Source organism: Octodon degus, unplaced genomic scaffold, assembly GCF_000260255.1.
Source record: "Octodon degus isolate 3935 unplaced genomic scaffold, OctDeg1.0 scaffold00105, whole genome shotgun sequence".
In the NCBI taxonomy this organism is placed as follows: domain Eukaryota; kingdom Metazoa; phylum Chordata; class Mammalia; order Rodentia; family Octodontidae; genus Octodon; species Octodon degus.
The window spans coordinates 3,499,197-3,519,734 of NW_004524681.1; the positions used below are offsets into that span (position 1 = coordinate 3,499,197).

General features: G+C 50.9%; 1 protein-coding gene across 1 annotated transcript in view; it reads right to left on the bottom strand.

Moving 5' to 3' along the window:
• Positions 1–20,536, bottom strand: part of Gldn (gliomedin) — a gene marked incomplete at its 5' end in the record, with an annotated part of 50,423 nt that extends 29,887 nt beyond the window's left edge. Inside the window, one exon of the mRNA XM_004639053.2 lies at positions 20,204–20,536. Within this exon, the coding sequence (XP_004639110.1) occupies positions 20,204–20,536 (333 nt within the window). The remainder of the gene's footprint in view (positions 1–20,203) is intronic.
• Between the last annotated feature and the right edge of the window lie 2 nt (positions 20,537–20,538).

The following is a 20,538-nucleotide window of genomic DNA, read 5'->3' on the forward strand; positions in this document are numbered from 1 at the left end:
GCCATCGCAGCCAGTGCTTGAAATAACTGGGACAATGAAGCGGAAGGGTTCTCCAGTCCAGTGATTGTCAAGTTGTTTATAAGCCCTGGGCTGTTTATTCTTCCCCCCGAATAAATTTCCAAACCCCAAAGTACAAAGCAAACAGAGCTGAAGCCAGCCTGGATGAGGAGCGGCAGGACCGGCCCAGGTCCTCATCTGTGGGCGAGAGTCGGGCTGCCCGGAGCTCCGCAGCTGCTCCTACCCAGCCTGCAGCTGTGCCGCGTGCAGACTGCCTTCCGAGGCCTGGGCGAGCGGAGAAGGCACTGGCGAGGCGGTGGAGGGCTGGCCGGGGCCCACCCGCTGCTGCACCTCTGCGACCGCACTGTGTCACTTTACTTGAAGCGCAGACTTGTCTTTAGCTTACTTTACACACCAGTAGAGCGTCAGAGTCTTATAATAAAATCGTATTGGAAAAGAAAAGAAACTCTGTGCAAGGCTGGGACGCTCAGCAGAGTGGAGCGTCTCTGCCTCCCCAGCACCGACGGGACGTGCGCAAGCTGCCTGCCCAGCCGCGGGCTGACTGCTGCCCTTTCAACCCCCTCCCGGCACCTCTCCCTCTCAGGATTAATCCAGGAAGCAGCAAGGGAGCAAACCTGCTGATCTCACCAGCTGAGCGGGCTGCAAGGGGCTGAAACTGGTCAGGCAGTTTCCTCCAAGCCCGGAGCACAGCCTCCAGTGCTGACTAGAACGCTGCTTAAGTGTGAAGTCACCTTCCAGATCGGGCCTGTTTGGTAACTTAAATCCCAGCCCTGCTAGACAATCGAGAATGCTCTTCTTGATGTGCCTTCGCTATGTAAGCTGATATCCTGATGTGCACGCAAGTAATCCCCTTAGACAAGCTCCCGGACCATCAGCCCAGATTTGTCTAAGGCATTGCTTAAGCTCCTTTGCTGTGGACACAGGGCTACTGGGCTGGCCCAGCTGCGCGTCCCTGGGGGCTTGGAGCTTCGATAAGTCTCTCCAGGGAGCCTGAAGCTGAAGTCCTTTGCCTTGGACTCACCCCTGAGGCAAGTGGGGATTTGTACCCCGATCCAGATGTGCCGAAGATAACCCACAAACCCCAAGGGTAAGGTGCAGTTGTCTCTGCTTAAAAAAAAAGCAAGCAAGCAGGCCTCAGTGTAGACATCCCAGCCCCTCTCTGGGAGCCACCTAACCAAAACTCAGCCTTTCTGGTTTCTTCTCCCCGAACATCAAAATGGAATGGAGGAGAACAAAACAAAATACAAAGTAAATTTTGTGTTCTTGTCAGCAAGATTTGATGAACTCAAGCCAGTCAGCTTTACTAGCGTTTGCCTTAACAAAAGATGTGACAGCCTGTTATGGTTTGTGTCTAGATGTCCCCTCAAAGCCTCATGAGGTCGTAGGGCTTTTTCAGAGGTGGCTGAATCCGGCGTGTATGAAGCTTGGATTAAGGGTGTGTGATTACAGAATCAGCCCCTTGGTTTGTCATAGTTCTGCCTAGGGTTAAGGGTGTGAATGCTACACCTGCCCTACGGTGGGTCACCTGCATGCAGTGTAAGGGACAGAAAGAGGCTTTTCTTTCCCCCCTTTTTGCTTTTGCTGTCTTGTGGGCACTGTGCAGTGTTTGCTCCGATGCCCCTCATCTACACTACGCTGCCTTGGAGCCAGTTGATTATGGACTGAAGCCTGTATAAACTGTGAGCTAAATAAACCTTTCCCCCTTTAACTTTAGGTGTAGGTTATTTTGTCTCAGCAACAAGAAAAATAACCAAGACACAGCCAGTCCTGAAAAAGGTCAAGATACTTCTTCCTGGTGCTGTATAAAGTGCAGTAATTTCTGTAGAACTGACACTTTGTGCCATAAGGTCCCTCAGCTTGCGTGCCAACACTTTCTATGTGGAAAACATACTCTTGAAGTTCCAACTTGGCCTGTTTTGATCCCTGGCACCTTGCATGGAGGTGCTTTGAGGCTCCATGGTGACATCTGGGGCCAAAGCTGCCAGGCCCCTGCTGGTGCTTCCTGTGGGGACAGTGGTGGCCCAACCTTCCATACTCCCTGGCTTCTCACACAGGCTCCTCCTGGTAGGGACTGGTCCATCCCGTCTGTCCCCTTCGCTGATCTGCAGGCTTTCCCAGTGCTGGAATGGCATTGAGCATGTGCTGGGCATTTAATAAATACTTTGGAATTGGTAACCTGTCCCCACAGCCAGGCACTTCGCTCCTCAGCCAGCAGTACTGCGTTTCTCCAATCAGCAGTGACACTGTTTACAGTGTCGGGGCTCAGAAAACCACACCCCAAGTCTGGTGCTGTGGTGTGCTGTGTGCCTCTGGTTAAAGGCATTGGGAAGATCTTAGAGGCTGCCTCAGAACCAGGGTTTCCTTCCCACAAGCATGGGGGCTCCTAGTGGCATTCACTTGTTTCCCTGAGGTTGTTCCTTCCTAAGAAGTGGGATTGACTTAAACTCCCTTCTTAGGAATCTCCTTAAATCACCAGGAAAGATTAGCTACCAGGGAGAGATTAAAAATCACCACCACAGAGACAGGCTTTAAAAACTACTCTTGTGGGCCTGTGAAGGTTTTGTCGGCAACGAAGATGACCCCCTCTCCTCCAGGCTTTAAGGCCCTGTTTCTTTCCAGGGTTCAAAATGCTACTTCAGTTTCCACCACCTGACCTTATCTTTGCATTTCAGTCATATTTTGTGTGCTCTCTGTGCTAACTCATGTAAAACCCCTGCATACCTTTTGTCTATTCATCTGTCTCTGGTCAGCTTGTTAAAGCTGACTAAACTGGAAACTTCCGCAGGGAAATTTGTACTTCGTTATGTTAGAAGCGGATGACTCATTATGTGGCTGCTGTTCCTCACTGTCCCTTTTTGTCTAGGGTACTTGCATCTTCTCAGACGCTGCAACAGTCCCTAGCAAGCAGCTCCCTACAGATGCTAGAGTTACGTCGAGTCCCTGAGACATGTAAAGCCAGGAAATGTGGATGTGCCCTGGCCCACAGTCATAACATACGAACTTCATACTGTACTGGTCACAGAGTGTCTGTGTGAAGTTTGCGGCCTGGCCAAGCTGGGTCAGTGAGGCAGAGGTGGACGAGAACGTGCGAGGAAGGCTGGCGACACCATGGGAAGGCGCGGCGCTGGCCAGCGTTGCCCGTGACTACACGGGTCAGAGCGGGGCAGGAGGCCGCAGCCCAAGGGTTGCGACTTACCTCTCAGTGCCCCGCTTTGCTGACTAGGGTCTGGAGACTGCCTCTGCCCTCTGCCAGCCCTGATCACTGCCTTAGTCACTGCCTGCATTCTCTAGAAAAAGTTGGACAAATAACTAACAAGTGTCAGCTTGAAGGCCACCCAGGAGAAGCGCTGGCTAGCGTGCAAGAAGCCTGGGCTTGGCTGAGGACTCTGCCTCCATCTCGGCTGGAAGGCTGGTCCAGCAAACATCCGCGTGCCAATATCCTGGAAAAATCCCTCAGCCAAAGCAGGGCCTTTGGAGACGCCCACAGGCCATGAACAGCGAGAACATGCAGCCGCATGAGGAGAGTCTCTGGAGGGGTCTTTCTTCCAACAGGCACCTTCAAGGCCTTCTTCACGGTCTGACCTCAGGCAAAAGAAAGGCTGGGAAACGTGGCTGGTGCCACAGAGGGTCTTGTGGGGTCTTGCTATTAACTGCAGCAGGAGGCTGAGGCAGGAAGCTTGAAGGTTGGGTCTGATCTAGGCAACGGGGGAGCACTTTCCTGCTCTCGCCTTCCACTGCCTGTGGGGGGCACAGGGCAGGCATCATTTTGGCAAATTTTACTTGATTGCTACAAGATATAGTTTAAAAAATATTTCTGCTCATTTAGAAGTACCTGCTTATTGATCAGCAAACTCTTTTATAAGTCAGGCCCTGTGCTTTTTGCAGTCGGACCACAGCTGTGGGCCCGAAAGTCTCCTGGTGCAGTCAGTTGATTTAATTAGGTTGTCCATAAAAGAGCTGTTTCCACTTTTCACACAGTCTAGATTTAATAAGGAGTAGACAGACGCTTGACCGGGGCTCCCTACCAGCAGCACGCTCTGCTTCGTGACTGGGTCCTGAGCATGTCACTGGGAAGCCCGCCCAGGCCCGTGCATGAAGCGGGGCCCTGATGTCCTCACCCGGACGCCAAGTGGAAGTCCCAGTGCCAGGAGCAGCCCAGCTGGAGCTCCTGAGCTCGTCTCTAAACCTGCTCCTTCGGCAGTTCTGCCGTTGGTGGCAATCCTTCCAATGCTCAGCCATGACATGGGGCCACTTAGCACCTCCTTTTTCTCATACTTGTTTAAACTATCCGAAAGCGCCATGTGTTGAGGTTCCCCAGCATGGGCATGCCAGGCGCTGCCCACCTCTGGTCACCCTGTTGGGTCTATGCCAGCATTCCGGGCCCCTGAAGGGTCGTGGCCGCTGTCTGCAGGGCCTCTCTGCTTGCACTCCCAACCTGCCACACAGTCTGCTCTCATCACAGGCGACAAGGCACAGTGACTCTGCCACTTCCCGCCCCGTGGGCTCCATAAAAAGCAGAGTGTCCACCCGGCAGCCTCCAAGGCCCTGCAGGCCCCGGTCTCCTTGCTGCTCTCCTCTCACTTGCCTTCCTTCCGCTCACTCCTCTCCAGCCTTGCCCTCCCGAGCTCTCCCTCCTGCCCCAGGCCTCTGCACTCGCCGTTCTGGGGCTCTGATGTCCTTTCTTGTGGTATCGACAACGTGGCTCCTGCCACCTCTTTTAAAAGTCTTTGTGCAAGTGTAACCTTCTCTGGGAGGCCACGGTATTTAGAATTGCCTCTGCCTGTCTTCCTTCCCTCATCCACGTTGCCACTTATTTCACCTCCTGGTACTACAAATAATCTACTTAGTTACTTTTTCTTCATCATGATCATGATCATCATGATCATGATCATGATCATCATGATCATGATCATGATCATCATCATCATCATCATCATCATCATTTGTACTGGGGACTGAACTCAGGACCTTATGCTTGCCAGGCAGGCACTTATGCCTCTGAGCTACCTTCCCGGCCCCACTTAGTACTTTGTGGTTTGTCTGCCCTTCTCCTGCTGCAGAACACCAACTCCAGGAGTCTAGAGATTCTGTGCTGTGTTCATACAGTGTCTTGCACACCTGCAGCACTGTACAGGACACAGTGGCTCAGGTGGCCAGTGAAGAAGTTAGAGACCAAAGCACACACGGAATCTTTTCGGGCAAGAGAAACAGGTGTAGGAGAAGCCAGGCGGAAGCACGGAGTGTTCTAAGCGGCCAGGAGCCACCTGCGCCCCAGCATCCTGTGGAGCTGCCGAGGCTGCAGGGCTGCTGGAAGGGCCCTCCACTAACCGGTGGGTAACTGTTTTGTGCTCACGCTGTCCCCCATCTACCAGCATCATCAGGTAATTTCTGATTCTTTGCTAAGCGTTCTTATCCTCAAACCACAGTTAAGTAACATGATTGATAATGTGAGAAAAAACTAAAGCCTTTGTCTCCAAACTGCCAGTGGCTGTGGCACTCTTCTATACAGCAAAACCCCCGTGAGACTGTGTCACCGCCTACTCAGTCCCACTTCCTCCACACTGTGACAGCTCCGAGCAGCCATTCCGCAGCGCTTTGGGACGAGGTCCTCAGGAGAGGGCAGTGCTCGTCTCCAGAGTAACTGCTGCTGCTGCTGCTGCTGCTGCTGCTGCTGGCCCCAGAACCCAGGCCAGACAGCACCTTTAGTCCACAAGTGACAGGTTTAGTCAATAGAAGGACCAACATGTAAGTTCACATTAGACATCCAAATACAAACACTTGCAAATTATTTGTGTGTGAATGTGTGGTTTTGTTTATTTTATTTTAGAAACAAGGTCTTGCTATGTAGCTCAGGCTGGCCTCAAACTTGTGGCTCAGCCTCCCAAGTGCTGGGATTACAGGTATGTGCCAGCACGCCTGGCCATGCCCAGTGCCCTTCCAAATTATACTTAGCGCAGTAAACTCTAAATCCAATAATCCCGAACTATATTTCCCCTTCTTCTTTTTTTTTTTTTTCAAGGAACCACCAAAACAACTATCTGTAAAATAACATTTGTGTGTGTGTGTGCGTGTGCGTGTGTGTGTGTGTGTGTGTACTGCCCCAGTCACCTGAGATTCTAACCTTTAGTCATGCATGCCTGTCCTTTCTCTAGCAAATTCTGACTCTGCGTCCAAGTTCCTCGATGCTTCAGGTTCCGCATCGCCTGGAGCACGGACAACGAATCTCTGAGAAATAGTGAAGCGACCATGCGTGAACGTGCTGAGTTCTGGACACGTGCTGGGTGACCGAATGGAACCCCGAGGACAGGCAGGTCGGCGCAGCTCCACGTCGAGGGACTGACCAGTCAGCAGAGGCGGCCTGCCGGCTGCCTGCCCTGGAGGGCTGCTGGTGTGCGCGCAGCCACCCGGAGCGCGCACGCTGACGGCGACCGACCGAGGAGGCACTCCAGCCTTCCGCTGCGGCGCGCACTCCTGGAGAACACAGAGCTCTCCGGGGAAGCGAGGCGCTCTCCCTGCGGCGAGCCTCCGGCCCTCGCCCTCGCGGCTGCTGGCGTCCCCACGCTCAGCCCGGCCCCGCGCTTCCTCACCTCTGCGCTGGAGCTTCAGCCCTGGACCCGACAGCTCCTTTCCGCGTCCTCTCAGCTACTGGCCCACTCAGTGTTCTGTGCTGCGTTCTGGGGTTCAGCCCCTCTTCCCCACGCTCAGTGCCGCCACCTTTGCTGGACATGAATTGCTTAGTTGGAGGAGTCCAAGTAGGTCCTAGCTTTCTGTTTATTGATTTTAATTTTTATCAGTGTGGGCTTGTGACACAGCGGCTACATGCAGTGTGCGGCGGATAAGAACCACCACCTCTTGGTCATTTTCCCACCCTCCTCGCCCCCATCTTCACAGAGTCTACCTTCCTGCATGGCGCTTATTTTGCTCTTTAGATTCCGTAGAGTTGGGCCTCTCAGTTTAGAGAAACCCTGTGATACTTCAACTCGGTGGCTGATTGATTTCACTTACAATTAGGGTCTCAACACTCCTCCTTTTCCCTACAAATGACTCAGGTTTATCCTTTTTATGGCCAAGCAGAGCTCCATTAGCGAGCCACATGTTCCTTCCCATCCATCCAGGGGTGGGCCTGTGGCTGCCTCTGTGCCTTGTCTGCTGCTGCGAGCATGGGCCTGTGTGGATCGCTGTGGTATACGGACTTCAGCTCCTCCGGAGAGGCGCCTCACAGAGGCCCGGCTGGGCCCACAGCAGGGCCACTGTAGCTTTGGAAGGTATTTCTTCGGCGCTCACTTCCGTCTTTGCAGACGCCAGATCTCTCCTCCTCAGGCACTTCCTTTACGGCTCCCCTTGGCCGAAGGTCTCCGGGGGTCCTGCAGCTCACCGGTTCCTTGTCAGCCTCACGGCCCCCTCCCCAGCCCAGCTGCTCATCCAGAAGGGCCTGCCTGGCCTCCTGTGCTGCCCGACTCCCTGCGGCTGGGCCTCATTCACAGCCGGCTGCCAGCCCAGCCCTGGCTCAGCCCCTGCAGGCTCAGTGGGCCGGCTTAGCTCAGTTCAGCGCAGGCTGATTTCTGCTCCTCTTGGTGGCTTCACACTCACCACACAACTCGCTGAGGGCTTCTTGCTCCCAAAGCATTTAGTTCCGGGATTCTCAAAGAGTCAAAAGCTGCCTGTGAGGGGAAGACATGCTTTGCAGGCCTCATGATTGCTGGGGTCTGAGCTGAGGGCCTTGCACAGGCTGAGCATGCGCTCTGTGACTGAGCTGCCTCTGCGCCCTCAGACCTGCCTTGTTTTGTTTTTTTTCCCTCCCGTTCTCTTTCTTTCATTCTTTTTCTTTCAGCCTTGTCTTGTTTCAGTCTTCTCACTCTTTTTCTTTCCTTCTCCTCCATCCCTACATCTGTCCCTCCTGCCCTCCCCTCCCCTTCCCTTTCTCTTCCTTTTTTCATTTCTTTCACAGACCTCACTCACACTAAGCATGTGCTCTACCACTGAGCCACATTTTTGTATTCTGTCTACTGATAAAGGAAGTCCTTATTTATGTATTTGGTGCAGGGTCTCACTGTGCAGCTCAGACTCGTAGTGATCCTCCTGCTTTCAGCTTCCCCAGTGCTGGGATTACAGGCCTGCAACACTATGCCTGGTCTCGGTGGCCGGCTCAGCACTCCCACTGTTGGGGTCCGTGTGGCATGTGATGCTGGTGATTGAGGTCCCTGTGCTTGCTTAAGCAGGTGCTTAGTCTGCTGAGCTATCTCACCAGCACTTGATGAAGCAAATCCCAACTCTGGTGCTCACTTGCTAAATTACTAAAAACTGAGGATGATTTTGCAGTCGCCAGCTCAGTGTTACTGCTTATGGGTACCATTATTCACAGCTCTCTGTCTCTGTTTCTGTCTCTTTCCCTCAGGCAAGGCTCCAATGCTCTCAGCACTTTGACAAACACAAGAAACTTTTTCCCAATTGAGGGTGGCGGGGTTACTTTCTCTATCATCTTCAGAACAAAATCCACAAATTGCATTTTGAATGATCCTTAGTTGGCCTGTTGTTCTAATGCTACCTTTCAGCAAAGAAAATTGTATCTTGAACTTCAGTTAAACTGCTAGCAAATTATGTCTATTTAAATCAGAGTGCTGTTAAAACTCCAAGATTTCCATAAAAGCAACTGATGGGCTGAAAAATGCTCCTTTTGTAGCGGAATCACAATAAAAAACCGTTAGCTTGTTTTCTACAACATGACCTTTAGTCTGTAGATAAAATGCATGTAAATTAAGCTTGAATGTCAACTACATTTGGCTAAGGCTTTCTCTTTTTGGACAGTGCTTGTGGGGAGCTTGAAGAATGGAGAAAAAATGTTTTTCAATCACATCTCTTTATGTCTTTAAATCGCATAAGTGCTTTTCAAAATCTAGCTGAGCATTGGTCTGACAACTCCTGTGAAGGTAACCAGGGAACACGGGCCCTGAGAAGTACAGGCCTCTCTTTTCTTAGACTTGTTCTGGCCCTGCCTGCGCTCCACTCTTTCTCAAGCTTCTACATGAAAGTGGGTGAACGTTATCTCAGGAATGCCACCAATAAGAACACGTGGAGGGAACTGCAACTGAGGCCATCAGGGGGGCGGCCGACCTCCCTTCTGGGGCATCAGTCGCCCTTCGCTGTTGGGGTGCTTGGAGCTAAGGGCACACCCCTGAAGAGGCTGCTGTGCTATCAGGGGTAACTCTGTTTTGCTGTCATTGGTACAGTGACTTAGGCTGGTGTGATTGATGTGAAGCTACCTATGGGCCCACAGCAGCAGCTAAGAGCAGCGCTGGCCAGACAACTGGCACCGCAAGGAGCAGGCACAGGGGCAGTGCAGGAGGGGTGCTGGCAGCATGGGACAAGGAGGGTGGATGGCGACTGCCACGTCCTAGTGCTTTTTGTCCCCTGAGGCCCAAGCTGAAGCTCAGCCACCAGTGTGCCGTGCTCAAGGGAGGGCCGCTGCACGCGGAGGCACCTAGGCCTGGACGGGGCAGCTTCACGACTGGGGTCAGGGCTGCTACAGAAAGGAACACAAGGCCTCCGAGTGCTCCTCGCTCCTTCACCCTCTGTGAACCAAAGGCGGCCCTCACCAGACGTGGAATCTCTGGCTTCTGCTCCCAGGCTCCCTGGGCACCAGAACTGAAGGAACAAGTCTCAGGTGTCTAGAAGCTCGCCGCCCTACAGGTGCTTTATTGCAGCAGCCTGCATGGGTTTTGATAGCGATTAATCGTGGTAAGAGCAATGATGGACCCCTACGAGGACCGCCGCTACCGCCGCGTAGGAGCGCGAGGACCGACGCTACCTCCGCGTAGGAGCGCGACTTTTAAACCTCCTAAGACCACTCGGAAGTAGGCCTTGCTCTCACAGATGAAGGCTCAGCAACTCAGCCTTGGGCCAGGATGTGAATCCACTGATTTCTGCTGCCCAGCGCTCGCCACCAGCTACTGCAGAGAATGGCGGGGAAGCTGGCCGGGCTCTCAAGGGAACTAAGCACGCCATATACCTGAGCTAAGGGCGGGCACAGGGGCAGCTGCGCCTGCAACAGAGGCATCGCAGGGCAAGAGCACTCAGAGGATCCGCAGCTGCTCTGGAACTCTCCTGGCACGGCTGCACAGGCCATGGTCTCAGGGACATTACCGCTCCCCCTGAGATGGGCCTGGTGACAGCATCTGTCCTGGCCCTAGAGTGAAGGTACACTTTCCAGGGGACCAGGTGGCTTCAGATTCTGAGACAAAATCCATTTCATCCTTGGCACAGGAGCAGAGCCCTAGGCAGGAGGAGGTGTGAGCATACGGCTCAGTGGCCCTGCGGGTGCTGTCCCCCTAGGGCTGCAGGGCCAGGCCTGCTGCTCTTGCTGCTCTACTCTGTCGTGGTGGCAGCAAGGACACTTGGGTAGGGGTCTGGGAGCTGTGGCCTTTCGCTGCCCACACAGCCCAGTGCTTGCTCAGAGGCCCGGATGTGCACTCCTCCCTCCATATGGCTCAGGGAACTGCGGCGGTCCATCTACGGCAGGGACGGGAAATGCCCACGGAAAGTGGAGTGCATTTTTATTATTTAATTTTCATGGTTTTTTTAGCTGGTATTTAAAAGCAGAAACAAACAAACAAATCTAAACCAAATGTGAAAAACCACTTCTACCTCAACCAATAATAACTGCAACAGTGACACAGTACTAATAACTTCAGAGTCAGGCTGGTAAATAACAGGGCTGTGGTCAAGAGAAATAAAGCCAGTTTTGTTCAAAGCCATTCATGTTTATGAGACGCGACTGTTACCAACTCATGACCGAGCGTCCTAACACGGCCTCTAACAATGTGAATGTTGTTTGGCCAACACATTATCAGCCAGTTTAAAGAAAAGGAACAAAAATTTTAAACTTCTCTTGAGAAAAATCAAAAGAGCAGCATGCCAGGCTCCGGTTCTCGGCAGCCGCCATTAGTGGTTTGAACAGGTCCCTGAGGTTTTCCCACTGGAAACCTAGTTGTCTGCCATTAGGAGGACCTGGAGGTGGCCCTCTGGCACCATCACAGTCAGGTGTGGTCCCGAGGTTGGGATCCCTGCGATGTCACCGGCAGATTTTGAAGAAGAAGAAGAAGGGAGGTCTGAGCCCACAGGCTCGCTCCAGTCTGCTGTGTGATGCCGTTGGTCACTCATGTTGCAGGAAGGAGGACCTTGCTGATGCGGGGAGCGTGCTTCTGAACAGCCCAGCCTCCAGAATTGAGTCAGATGAACTTCCCCACTGTAGAAATTACCTGCTATTAGGTATTTTATTACAGCAACAGTGTTATGGTTTGTGTCTGGTTGCCCCCCAAAAGCCTCATACAGTCATGGGGCAGGGACTTCTAGAGTTTGAGATTAATTCATGATCCACTGGGATTATGGGTCTTAGTACCGCTGGAATTATGGGTATGAACACTTCCCCAGCCTGAGGTGAATATCCTGAATGTATCATATGAGAGACAGACAGACGTCCTCTCTGTTGCCATTTGTTGCTGCTACTCCTCCATTTGCTTTCTTGCTCTTTGCCACCGCCATGAAAGGCTGCTCTCTGCTGTGTGCCGCTCTGCCTTGGAGCCAGCTGAGTATGGCCTGAACCCTTCAGTAACTGAGAGCCAAAGAAGCCTTTCCTTCCTTCATTTTGAGTGTCAGGTATTTGTCCCAGCACCAAGAGAAAAGTAACTAAGAATTTGGTACCAGAGGTGCGAGGTCGTTGCTGTGGCTAAACCTGACCATGTGGCTTACAAGCTTTTGGGGATGGCTTACGGGAAGAGATAGGAAAGGTCTGGAGAGGTTGCCTACTTGCAAAGAGCTAGAACAGCTTCAGCTCTTCTGTTCGGGAGATTCTGGTCAGAGCTCAGAAGACCAGAAGGCTGATAGAAAGCCTGCCTGTGAAGACCAGGCTGGGGAGGTTTCTGCTGGGAAGGAGGACAGCATTGGTTGTTGGACTCCAGATGATCTGTGGTATGGCTTGGCAGAAGGTCTGTCTGAATTTTGCTTGTGTCCAGAGACTGCCTGAGACTGAGATTAAGCATGATGGACTGATTAATCTTTCAAGAGAAATTTCAAAGCAGCCAAATATTGAGGGAGAGGCATGGCTGTTGTTGGGGGCTTTTAGCCAGATTTATGTTGAAAATCAAGAGCAAAGAGCTGAACAGGATGGTTTAAAATGTGAGTTCAGCCAGAAAGGAATCTCCAACAAAGCTGTGGAATGCAAAGATGGAGCTGAGAGGATCTCCATTGCTGAGAAGGAACAAGAGGATTAAAAGGATGGCCTGAGGGCATCACTGAAGGCAGAAGGCTCCACCCTTTGCAGCCTCAGAATTGCAAGGGTGAAGGACTTTTCCTTGAGTGGAACGTGGCTGAGCCCCGTGTGCCTGGGTGATGGCAGTGGCCACATCAGGTTCCAGAATGGCACTAGCAGGGGGAATTTGTTCCTCAGAATCAGAGTCAGAGTGCTCAGAAATCCAGGCACTCGACCCCTACCGCCTAGAGAGAAGGAAGCCCGGGTACTGCTCCAGCTGGCAGCAGCCCTTGGCATCACCCACATGGCATTGGTTTTAGGTGCATGCAGAATGTAGGAGTTCTGAGGTTAAGAAGGCTTCCACCTGGGTTTCAGAAGAAGGCCTGGCAGGCCAGGCAGTGTGCCCTGAGAGGGTAATATGTAAAGCTGTGAGTGAGCAGCCTGTTCAGTGGAAACCTCAGAAGGCTGGAAAAGCCAGGAATGTTGATCATCTAAGGGAAACTACAAGGAGGGAGCAAAGCTGGCCTAAGAGAGAAGCTATGGGAGCCATAACACCAAAAGTGCCATAGGGGCAGAGCCACATGGAGCTCACAATTTGCCACAGATTGCTTTGGCTGTTCCACAAGGACCTACAGGATTTAATGTCTGCCCTGCTGAATTTTGGACTTGTGTTGGTCCCAATGCTTGGTGTCCTGCTGTGTGTACCTTTTGGAATGGCAATGTTTATCCTGTGCTTTGAATGTTGCAAGTGTTTAAGTTTTCATTTGTACAGGGGCTCACAGCTAAGAGTTTTCCTCGGATCTAGGAGGAGACATGGGACTTGGACTTTTCAGTAGTGCTGAAACTACTGGGACTTTGGCAACCCTTAGAGATTGACTAAAATGCCTTTTGCATAAAGGGATGTGCATGGACTTTGAGTGTCCAACGGCCGAATGCTATGGTTTGTGTCTAGTTGTCTGCCTAAAGCCTCATGCAGTCATGGGGCAGGGACTTCTGGAGTTGGAGATTAACTCATGATCCACTGAGATTATGGGTTTTAGTACTTCTGGGATTATGGGTATGAGTGTTACACCCGGCCTAGGGAGGAGAGCCTGAATGTAGCATAAGAGAGACAGAGAGACAGACTTCCTCTCTGTCGCCATTGTTGCTGCTACTCCTGCATTCGCTCTTGCTCTTTGCAGCTGCCATGACCTGCTGCCCCCTGCTTGTGCCGCTCTGCCTTGGAGCCAGCTGAGCATGGACTGAAACCTCCAGTAACTGAGTTAAATAAACCTTTCCATCCTTCATTTTGGGTGTTGGGTATTTGTTCCAGCAACCAGAGGAGTAACTAAGACAAACAGAAAGTGGACCAAGACTGAACCTCAGCTTGGCACACTCTGTCTTGCTGCGTAGCAGCTGCTGTACAATGTGGGGTTTACGGAACGTTCTCCTCATGTTAAGAGAGCCCAAAGTAGAAAACAATCCAGAAAGCCCTGTGTCGAAAGGCCCAGACCCACCTTCTGTAAGGAAGCACCTCTCTTGGCCTCTTCATTGTCTTCCTTTTCTTGCTTACACAAGGTAGTATAGCACTTGTATTTTTCTGCCTTGCTTCCTACAAGTGGACTATATCCTGGGGATTATTCTGAGCAGGAATGGAGAACTGCCACATTCTTGCTTCCTAGCTGCTTAGCTGCGTGTGCATAGCTCAGCTTGTTTAACTGTCCTGGGTTAGTGGACGTGGCCATTTGAAGCCCCTTGTTTCCTAGGACATGCTGCACGAGTGACTATGGACATGCTGATCACAGACGGTGAAGCCCTGCGCAGACAGGTCTCCACGAGGGACAGTGCTGCACTGCGCCACCGAGCCGGGGCACCTGTGCTGCCTGTAGGTTTTACTGAACTGCTTTCCCAGTGGCTGCAGCAGTCTGCACTCTAACCAGCAATGCACGAGCAAACTGTTTCCCTTCAGCGTCCTCAGATGTGTGCTGTAATTTTGTACTTCTGCTTTTGTTACAGGCGAAAATAGTATTTCAGGATAGTTGTAATTAGTATTTTAAATTTAAGAGCTTTTTGCCCATGTGCTTGTACTTTCTTTTCCTGAGAAACATACGGTACATTTTCTTATTGGATTTTTATTTTTGTTGCAATTTTCTTATTTTTTTTCCAGGGAGGTAGTGCACGTCTATAATCTCAGCATGGAGGCAAGAGGATTGAGAGTTCAAGGCCAGCCTGGACCCCATAGGGAGACTCTATTTCAAACAATGACAACAGCAACAATAATGACAAAAGTCTTTTTTCTCCCCTCACTGTAGTGCTATGCATATTAGAAAAGCTATATCTCTATTGTAAGTGTTGCAAATACTTTTTTCCCAATTTGTCAGTTATCTTTGTTTATGTCATACCATTGTATGTTTTGTTATACCTTTGGTTATGATGTTTTTGTTATTGTTTGCAGTGTAAAAGTTGTTCTTTCTTTCTTTCTTTCTTTCTTTCTTTCTTTCTTTCTTTCTTCTTTCTTCTTTCTTTCTTTCTTTCTTTCTTTCTTTCTTTCTTTCTTTCTTTTTTTTAACTGCTCAGCCAGCCCTGAGGGTGGAGCTGGCAAAGCATGTGGTGCTGGAGACTGCACCTTGGTCCCCTATGCCTGCCTAAGCAGGCACTTTAGACCACTGAGCTATCTTGCTGGCCCCTGCAGTGTAAAAGCTTTTGTTGTGGTTTGGTGTGCTTCCAAAATGTAGTTAAACTTATTTATTTATTGTTTGCTTCTGATTTTTGAGTTATAGTTTGCAAGAAAGCTCTTTGCCATTGTCTATCTCTCTGTCTCTAAGAGTATGTATTTTTATGGCTTGTACCTAAATGGTCTCCCAAAGCCTCTTTTTCAGAGGTGGCTGGATCTAGCAGGTGTGATTCTGGGACTAGGGCTCTGTAGCACTGGATTAGTGCACTAACTGGTTTATCATAGTCCTGGTGGTAGATAATAGGAAGGCACACCCCGGATGTGGGTGGTACCACCCAAAGGCTTGTATCCTGGATGGGATAAATGGGAGCAAGGCTTGCTGCTGCGGCCTGCTGCTGCTGCTGCCTGCTGCTCACCGTGCCATGGGCTGTTTCCCTTCTGTTGTGCCATCTGCCAGGCTGCCCTGCCTCGCAGCCTATCAACTACGAATAGAACCCTCTATAAACTGTGAGCTAGAATAAACCTTTCTGAACCTTGGGTGCCAAGTATTTTGTTTAAGCAGTAAGAAAAGCAAATAAGACAGATTTGTACATGTGATGCGTGTATTTCCCAGTGCTGAACCCAAGTGCGGAACCTTGGGTTGTTGAGCCCAAGGCTGTTCACATGCTAAGCAAATGTTCTACCACCAAGCCACTGAGTTGCATTCTCAGCCCAGGTCTTTGTAGTTTTAAGATTTAAAATAAACTTATTCATGTATTCTTTCAGTAATTTTACTTTCATTTAGAAAAAAACATAGTTGATCTATTTAGAGCTTTTAAAACTGCACATTTTACAAATACAGCTATGCTTTTCTGAACTTTTTCCCAGAGGCTTGCTGTCATCCCTGTGTCATTTATGAGTCTCACTCCTTCGCGATGTGAGGTGCTGCCTTTGCCGTGCAGTGAGTTGCTGGGACGTGCACATCTGGGGCCTGACGGCTCTCCCGCGCCCTGCTGGCCTGCTCACCTCCCAGCACGTTTTAGCTGCTCAGGCGCTGGTTGGCTTGCAGTGCCCACAGCCCTGCCCTCCTTCTGCTCTGTGTTTCCCCAGACATTGCCTGGCCAAGCACACGTGGCAAATTCATTTTTCCACGTGAGGTTTAGAATCAGTTTAGTCCTAAGGCAGGTGAACAATCTATTAGTATTTTTATGTTAGAGTAGCATTAAACTGTTAAACTAACTTAAGGACAATTAACATTATTCCGAATTTCCTATACAAAACATTTGCTGAATTTATTGGTTTGAACCTTTTGTGATTGTCAAGAATGGTCCCCTAACCCTTTTATAACACCAAAGATAAACATACAGACACATAAGGTTTGCACCTCTTTTCTTCCATTGTATCTTTTACTTGATTGTGGTTTGGGTAGGAGAAGTTCCTTGATTTCTTTGTAATACTTTTATATCTCCATTCTCATTGAATTACATTCTTGTTTATAGTGGGTTATCGACAGTTTCTCTGGGATTTTTCAGGCCTAAATATATGCTCCGAATATAGCCAGGCTTTCACCTCCCAACCTGATTAGAGTGCTTCGCCTTACCTTATTGCCCTGGCTAGTCCTTCTGGGGCAATGTGAGACGCTGTGAGTGACAGTGTCCCTCTCTTGATATCATCGCTAAGGCCCTCTCTAGGAGTCTTCTGCCCTCGTGGAGAGCTTCTGTGGGGTGTAAGGGATATAAACTGCATTTTATCATGTTCAGGAATAATCCCTAGATTTCCCTGATATTATATATTTTAAAAATCAAGCATAGGTATTAAATTTTATTAAATGCCCTGTCAGTAAGACTCATTAAATTATCTTTGCCTCCTTAAATAAGTCACTTGGATTTTCAATTGCTGCTTTGAAATAATAAGACCAACTTTCTTACTAGAGCAGTACTCAGCCTTTTGTACAATGTCCTGGGCCTGCACACACTTAGGTCTCCCAAGATGACAGCCACTGAATGTCCTCTCCTCAGGCTTAGCGCCTTCTCTCTCCACTGGTGCACTCATCAGCTTCTTGCAGCCAGGACAATGACCAGCACCCACGGCTTAATGGAGGGGAGGTTCCTCTGGATCACAGTTTCTGGGGTTCAGTCCATGGTCAGCTGCTCCAAGGCAGTAACAGCATGGTGGAAGGGGCTGATGGAACAAAGCTTCCTCGTCTGTGGAAGCTGGGAAGCGGAGTAGGGAACCTGCGCCCAAGAGCAAGAGGCAAGCATTCTGATAGAGACCCCAGGTCACATTCTACTCAGACACACCCAGAAATGCGCTCTACTAACACCCTGGGCTGCCCCCACGCCAACCAGTTGGCAATGAAATTTAACCTTCACACTACATCTGTTTAGTTCAATTTTTATGAAACGCATCTGGATGCTCTAGATTTAGGGCAAGAAAAGGATGAGGTCTGGGGATCTGGCTCAGCTGCAGAGCCCCTGCCTGGCCAGCACGAAGTCCTGAGTTTGATTTCTGGTTCCAAAAAAAGAAAAGATAGCATGGCAAAGCTACCAGACAGCAGTAAAGGTGAAATATGGGGGGGGGGGATGCGGGTGAGTAGCTTCTATGAACAGAAGCAAGAAGAGTACAAGGGTCAGGAGAAAGAGACACAACAGAGGCAGCAGGGCGTCCTGCGAGGGTGGAGGAGGCAGATGCACCACCCCTGGCCCGCTGCCCACAAGGCCCTGTTCCCATGTGTGGCCAGGCCCAGCGGTTCCCAAGCTCCACCCACTGCCCCCTTAATAACTTTCTGCCAGAATACTTATTTGCTTTGTAAAGATCTAATGTGCCTGGCTGTGTTGAGTTAACTGTACTTCAGTAGTAATTAATTAGACTGTCTTTCAAACAAACTCACTTAAGCAGATTCTGGTCAGAATGTGCTAATCAGAACTGCCCTGCTGCGTGCAGTACGCTCAGCCAAGCACAGAGGCGGTGAGTGTCTGTGTGCTCGCGGAGGCATCTCTGGGACAAACAAACCGTCCTGCAAGGCTTTCCCAAGTGCAGACGTGAGTCTGCATCGCGCTTAGTCCTCTGTTCCTAAACCGCTAAGGACACGGCACCTCAGCGCGGGCCCTCGGAGCTCACCCATCCAAGATCTGGTGCGGCATGAAAGGCTGGGGATGGTGACAGTCAGCTGCTAGGTGTGTCAGGCTACCCCGTGATACCTCCTACTGGATCCTTTCTCTTAAGAATTTCTCTACTAAAAGCACCCAGTGATTATTATTATTTTTGAGACAAGTTCTCACTATGTAGTACAGGTTGGCCTTGAACTTGCTTATGTAACCCAAGCTGGCCTTGAACTCAGACTTCCCGGTGCGGAGCTTACAGCCGTGCACCATAACGCCAGGCCCGGAATGTTTTTTGTTTTGTTTTCTCATGTGAATAATTCCTGCTCTGAAAAAGCAGACAATAAAGATGAGAAGGTGTGTGAAGACTAATCAGGAGAGTATTGCTAGGAGAAAGCAACCCAGCCAAAGAGGAGTCACGCAGGCTGTTGGCTGTTAGTGAGTGTGCGCCCCACCCCAGGCCCCACCCCTATTCACTCAGGTTCTGCGGGGGTGCAACTCAGGCATCAGTGCATTTCCAGTCCCCCCATTCCAACGAGCACCCCGTGCTCGAGGGCCTCCCCGTGGCCTGTGGTGAGAGCTTGTTTCGCATTGCAGGCTCTTAGCACTTCTGGATCTGAATCCAAGTCTATGTGTAACAAGGACCGCGAGAGGTCTGTGTGCACAGTAGTTACAGCTGCGGGGTCAGAGTGCAGTGTCCGCATCTCCTGCACAAGCCTCCCTGAGGGGGTGAAGGGGCTTTCCAAAAAGCAGATCTGGGGAGGACAAGCCTGCAGGTCTCATGGTGAGGGTGGGGCCCTGGTGCCTGCATTCTAAGGAGCTTCCAGAGGATTCCTAAGTCCACTGCCTGAGAACTACTCCCAAGGGGAAAGCCAGCACCATGACGGCGGCTCCTCCTGACCTTGCGGCGACTTCCCCACGAGGGCACAGTGCACACACGGAAAGTGAGGCACATGCTGGCATTGTCCACAAAGACCTCCCAGCCTGAAGATGTCCAGGTCCTGCTCTCTGCACCTGGCACAGAGCTGCTGCTCCTGCTTTGAAGTACGCAGAAGTAAATGTCGCTTTCACAGCGATAGAAACAAGTCTCCACATTCTCTTATGTTAGTGGTGGGCAGTTTGCAATTTGGATACCAAAGGCAAGAGAGGAAAGAGTGACTCCTAACAGTAAGGAGTTTTCTTAATTTTACAAGTCTTTGTTTGTGATGTAGAGGTGAAGCCAGGGCCTCGGGCCTGCCTGGCAGGCCATCTCCCCTGGAGCTACATCCCCAGCCCTTATGTTGATTCAGAGTCTTGCTAAGATGCCCAGGCTGACCTCAACTTTATGATCCTTCTGCCTCAGCCTCCCCAGTCACCTGAGCTGCCAACATGAGCCACTGCACCAGGCTCCAGAGGTCTCTTTTTTCTCTTATTTTGCAATTTTTGCTTAGGCTCAGATTTTTAAATGATAATATGAATAAAAACAAAATGAAGCTAGGAATAGAAAATTTGATCTTTCTCAAGAGATGCATTTGAAGTGTGCAGTACTTGCTTGTAGTTTTAAAAGCACTTATGCCCATGCAAGATATTTAAAAGCTGCTGTAATAACAAGAGGTTGAAAGTGTGTTTCTCTTCAGATATCTAGGATTCAGAAGTATGCCTCGTTGTGCTCAAGATGACAACGGAAATCTCTCTAGTTATACAATGAAATAGACCACAACGATTCCAATGGCTAATGAGATGGAAGGGAGAACTACAACATGATCCACATCAAATCTAGTTTTTAAAGAATTACTGAGTTGAAATCAGTAAAAGCAAAGACACTTAAAGAAAATTTAGGATGACTTGTTTTAAAGACTTTCTAAACCTGGGGTGTGTGTGTGCACGGTGGGACGCCTTGGAAAATCTGGGGAAAAGCAAGACCCTTCTTCCCCTAGCGCTGCCACACGGGCTTTCCAAGCTCCATGGATCCGAAGCCCCCACGCAGGCCCCCTTTTGGAACCTCTGCGCTGACCCTGCGTTTTAAGCAAACTGCTTGGTATTGATTCCTGCCCTTTGGAGCAGCTGGAGGCACAGGGGGATCTTTTTGCCCCAAGTTGGAAGGGAAAGTGGACTCTAGAAACATGGCCAGGAATCCCCTTTCCCTGTAGACCCAGAACATCGGCGATGGGCTTCGTCCCCCCCTCGGGCAGATGGGACCCTTCCACCTCCCGCGGCCAGGTCGCTTACCGGCACCATGGAGTAGGTCATCAGCATCAGGGTGTCCTGGCTCTGGGCGCGCAGGGCCGGCGCGGGCTCCCCGTGGCTGCGCTTGGCGCGCGCGGCGCTGGGAGAGTCAGGGTCGGGGTCGGGGTCGGGGTCGGGGTCGGGGTCGGGGTCGGGGTCGGGGCTGCGGCCGGGAGCTGGGCGCAGCTCTGTCAGGAAGGCGCGCAAGGCCGCATCCTCCCCGCGCTCGGCCTCCAGGGCCCGCAGCGCCGCGCGGAGCCCGCGCCACTGGCACAGCGCGAACACCGTGCCCGCCGCGTTGAGCGCCGACACCACGGCCAGGGCCACCAGCGCGCCGC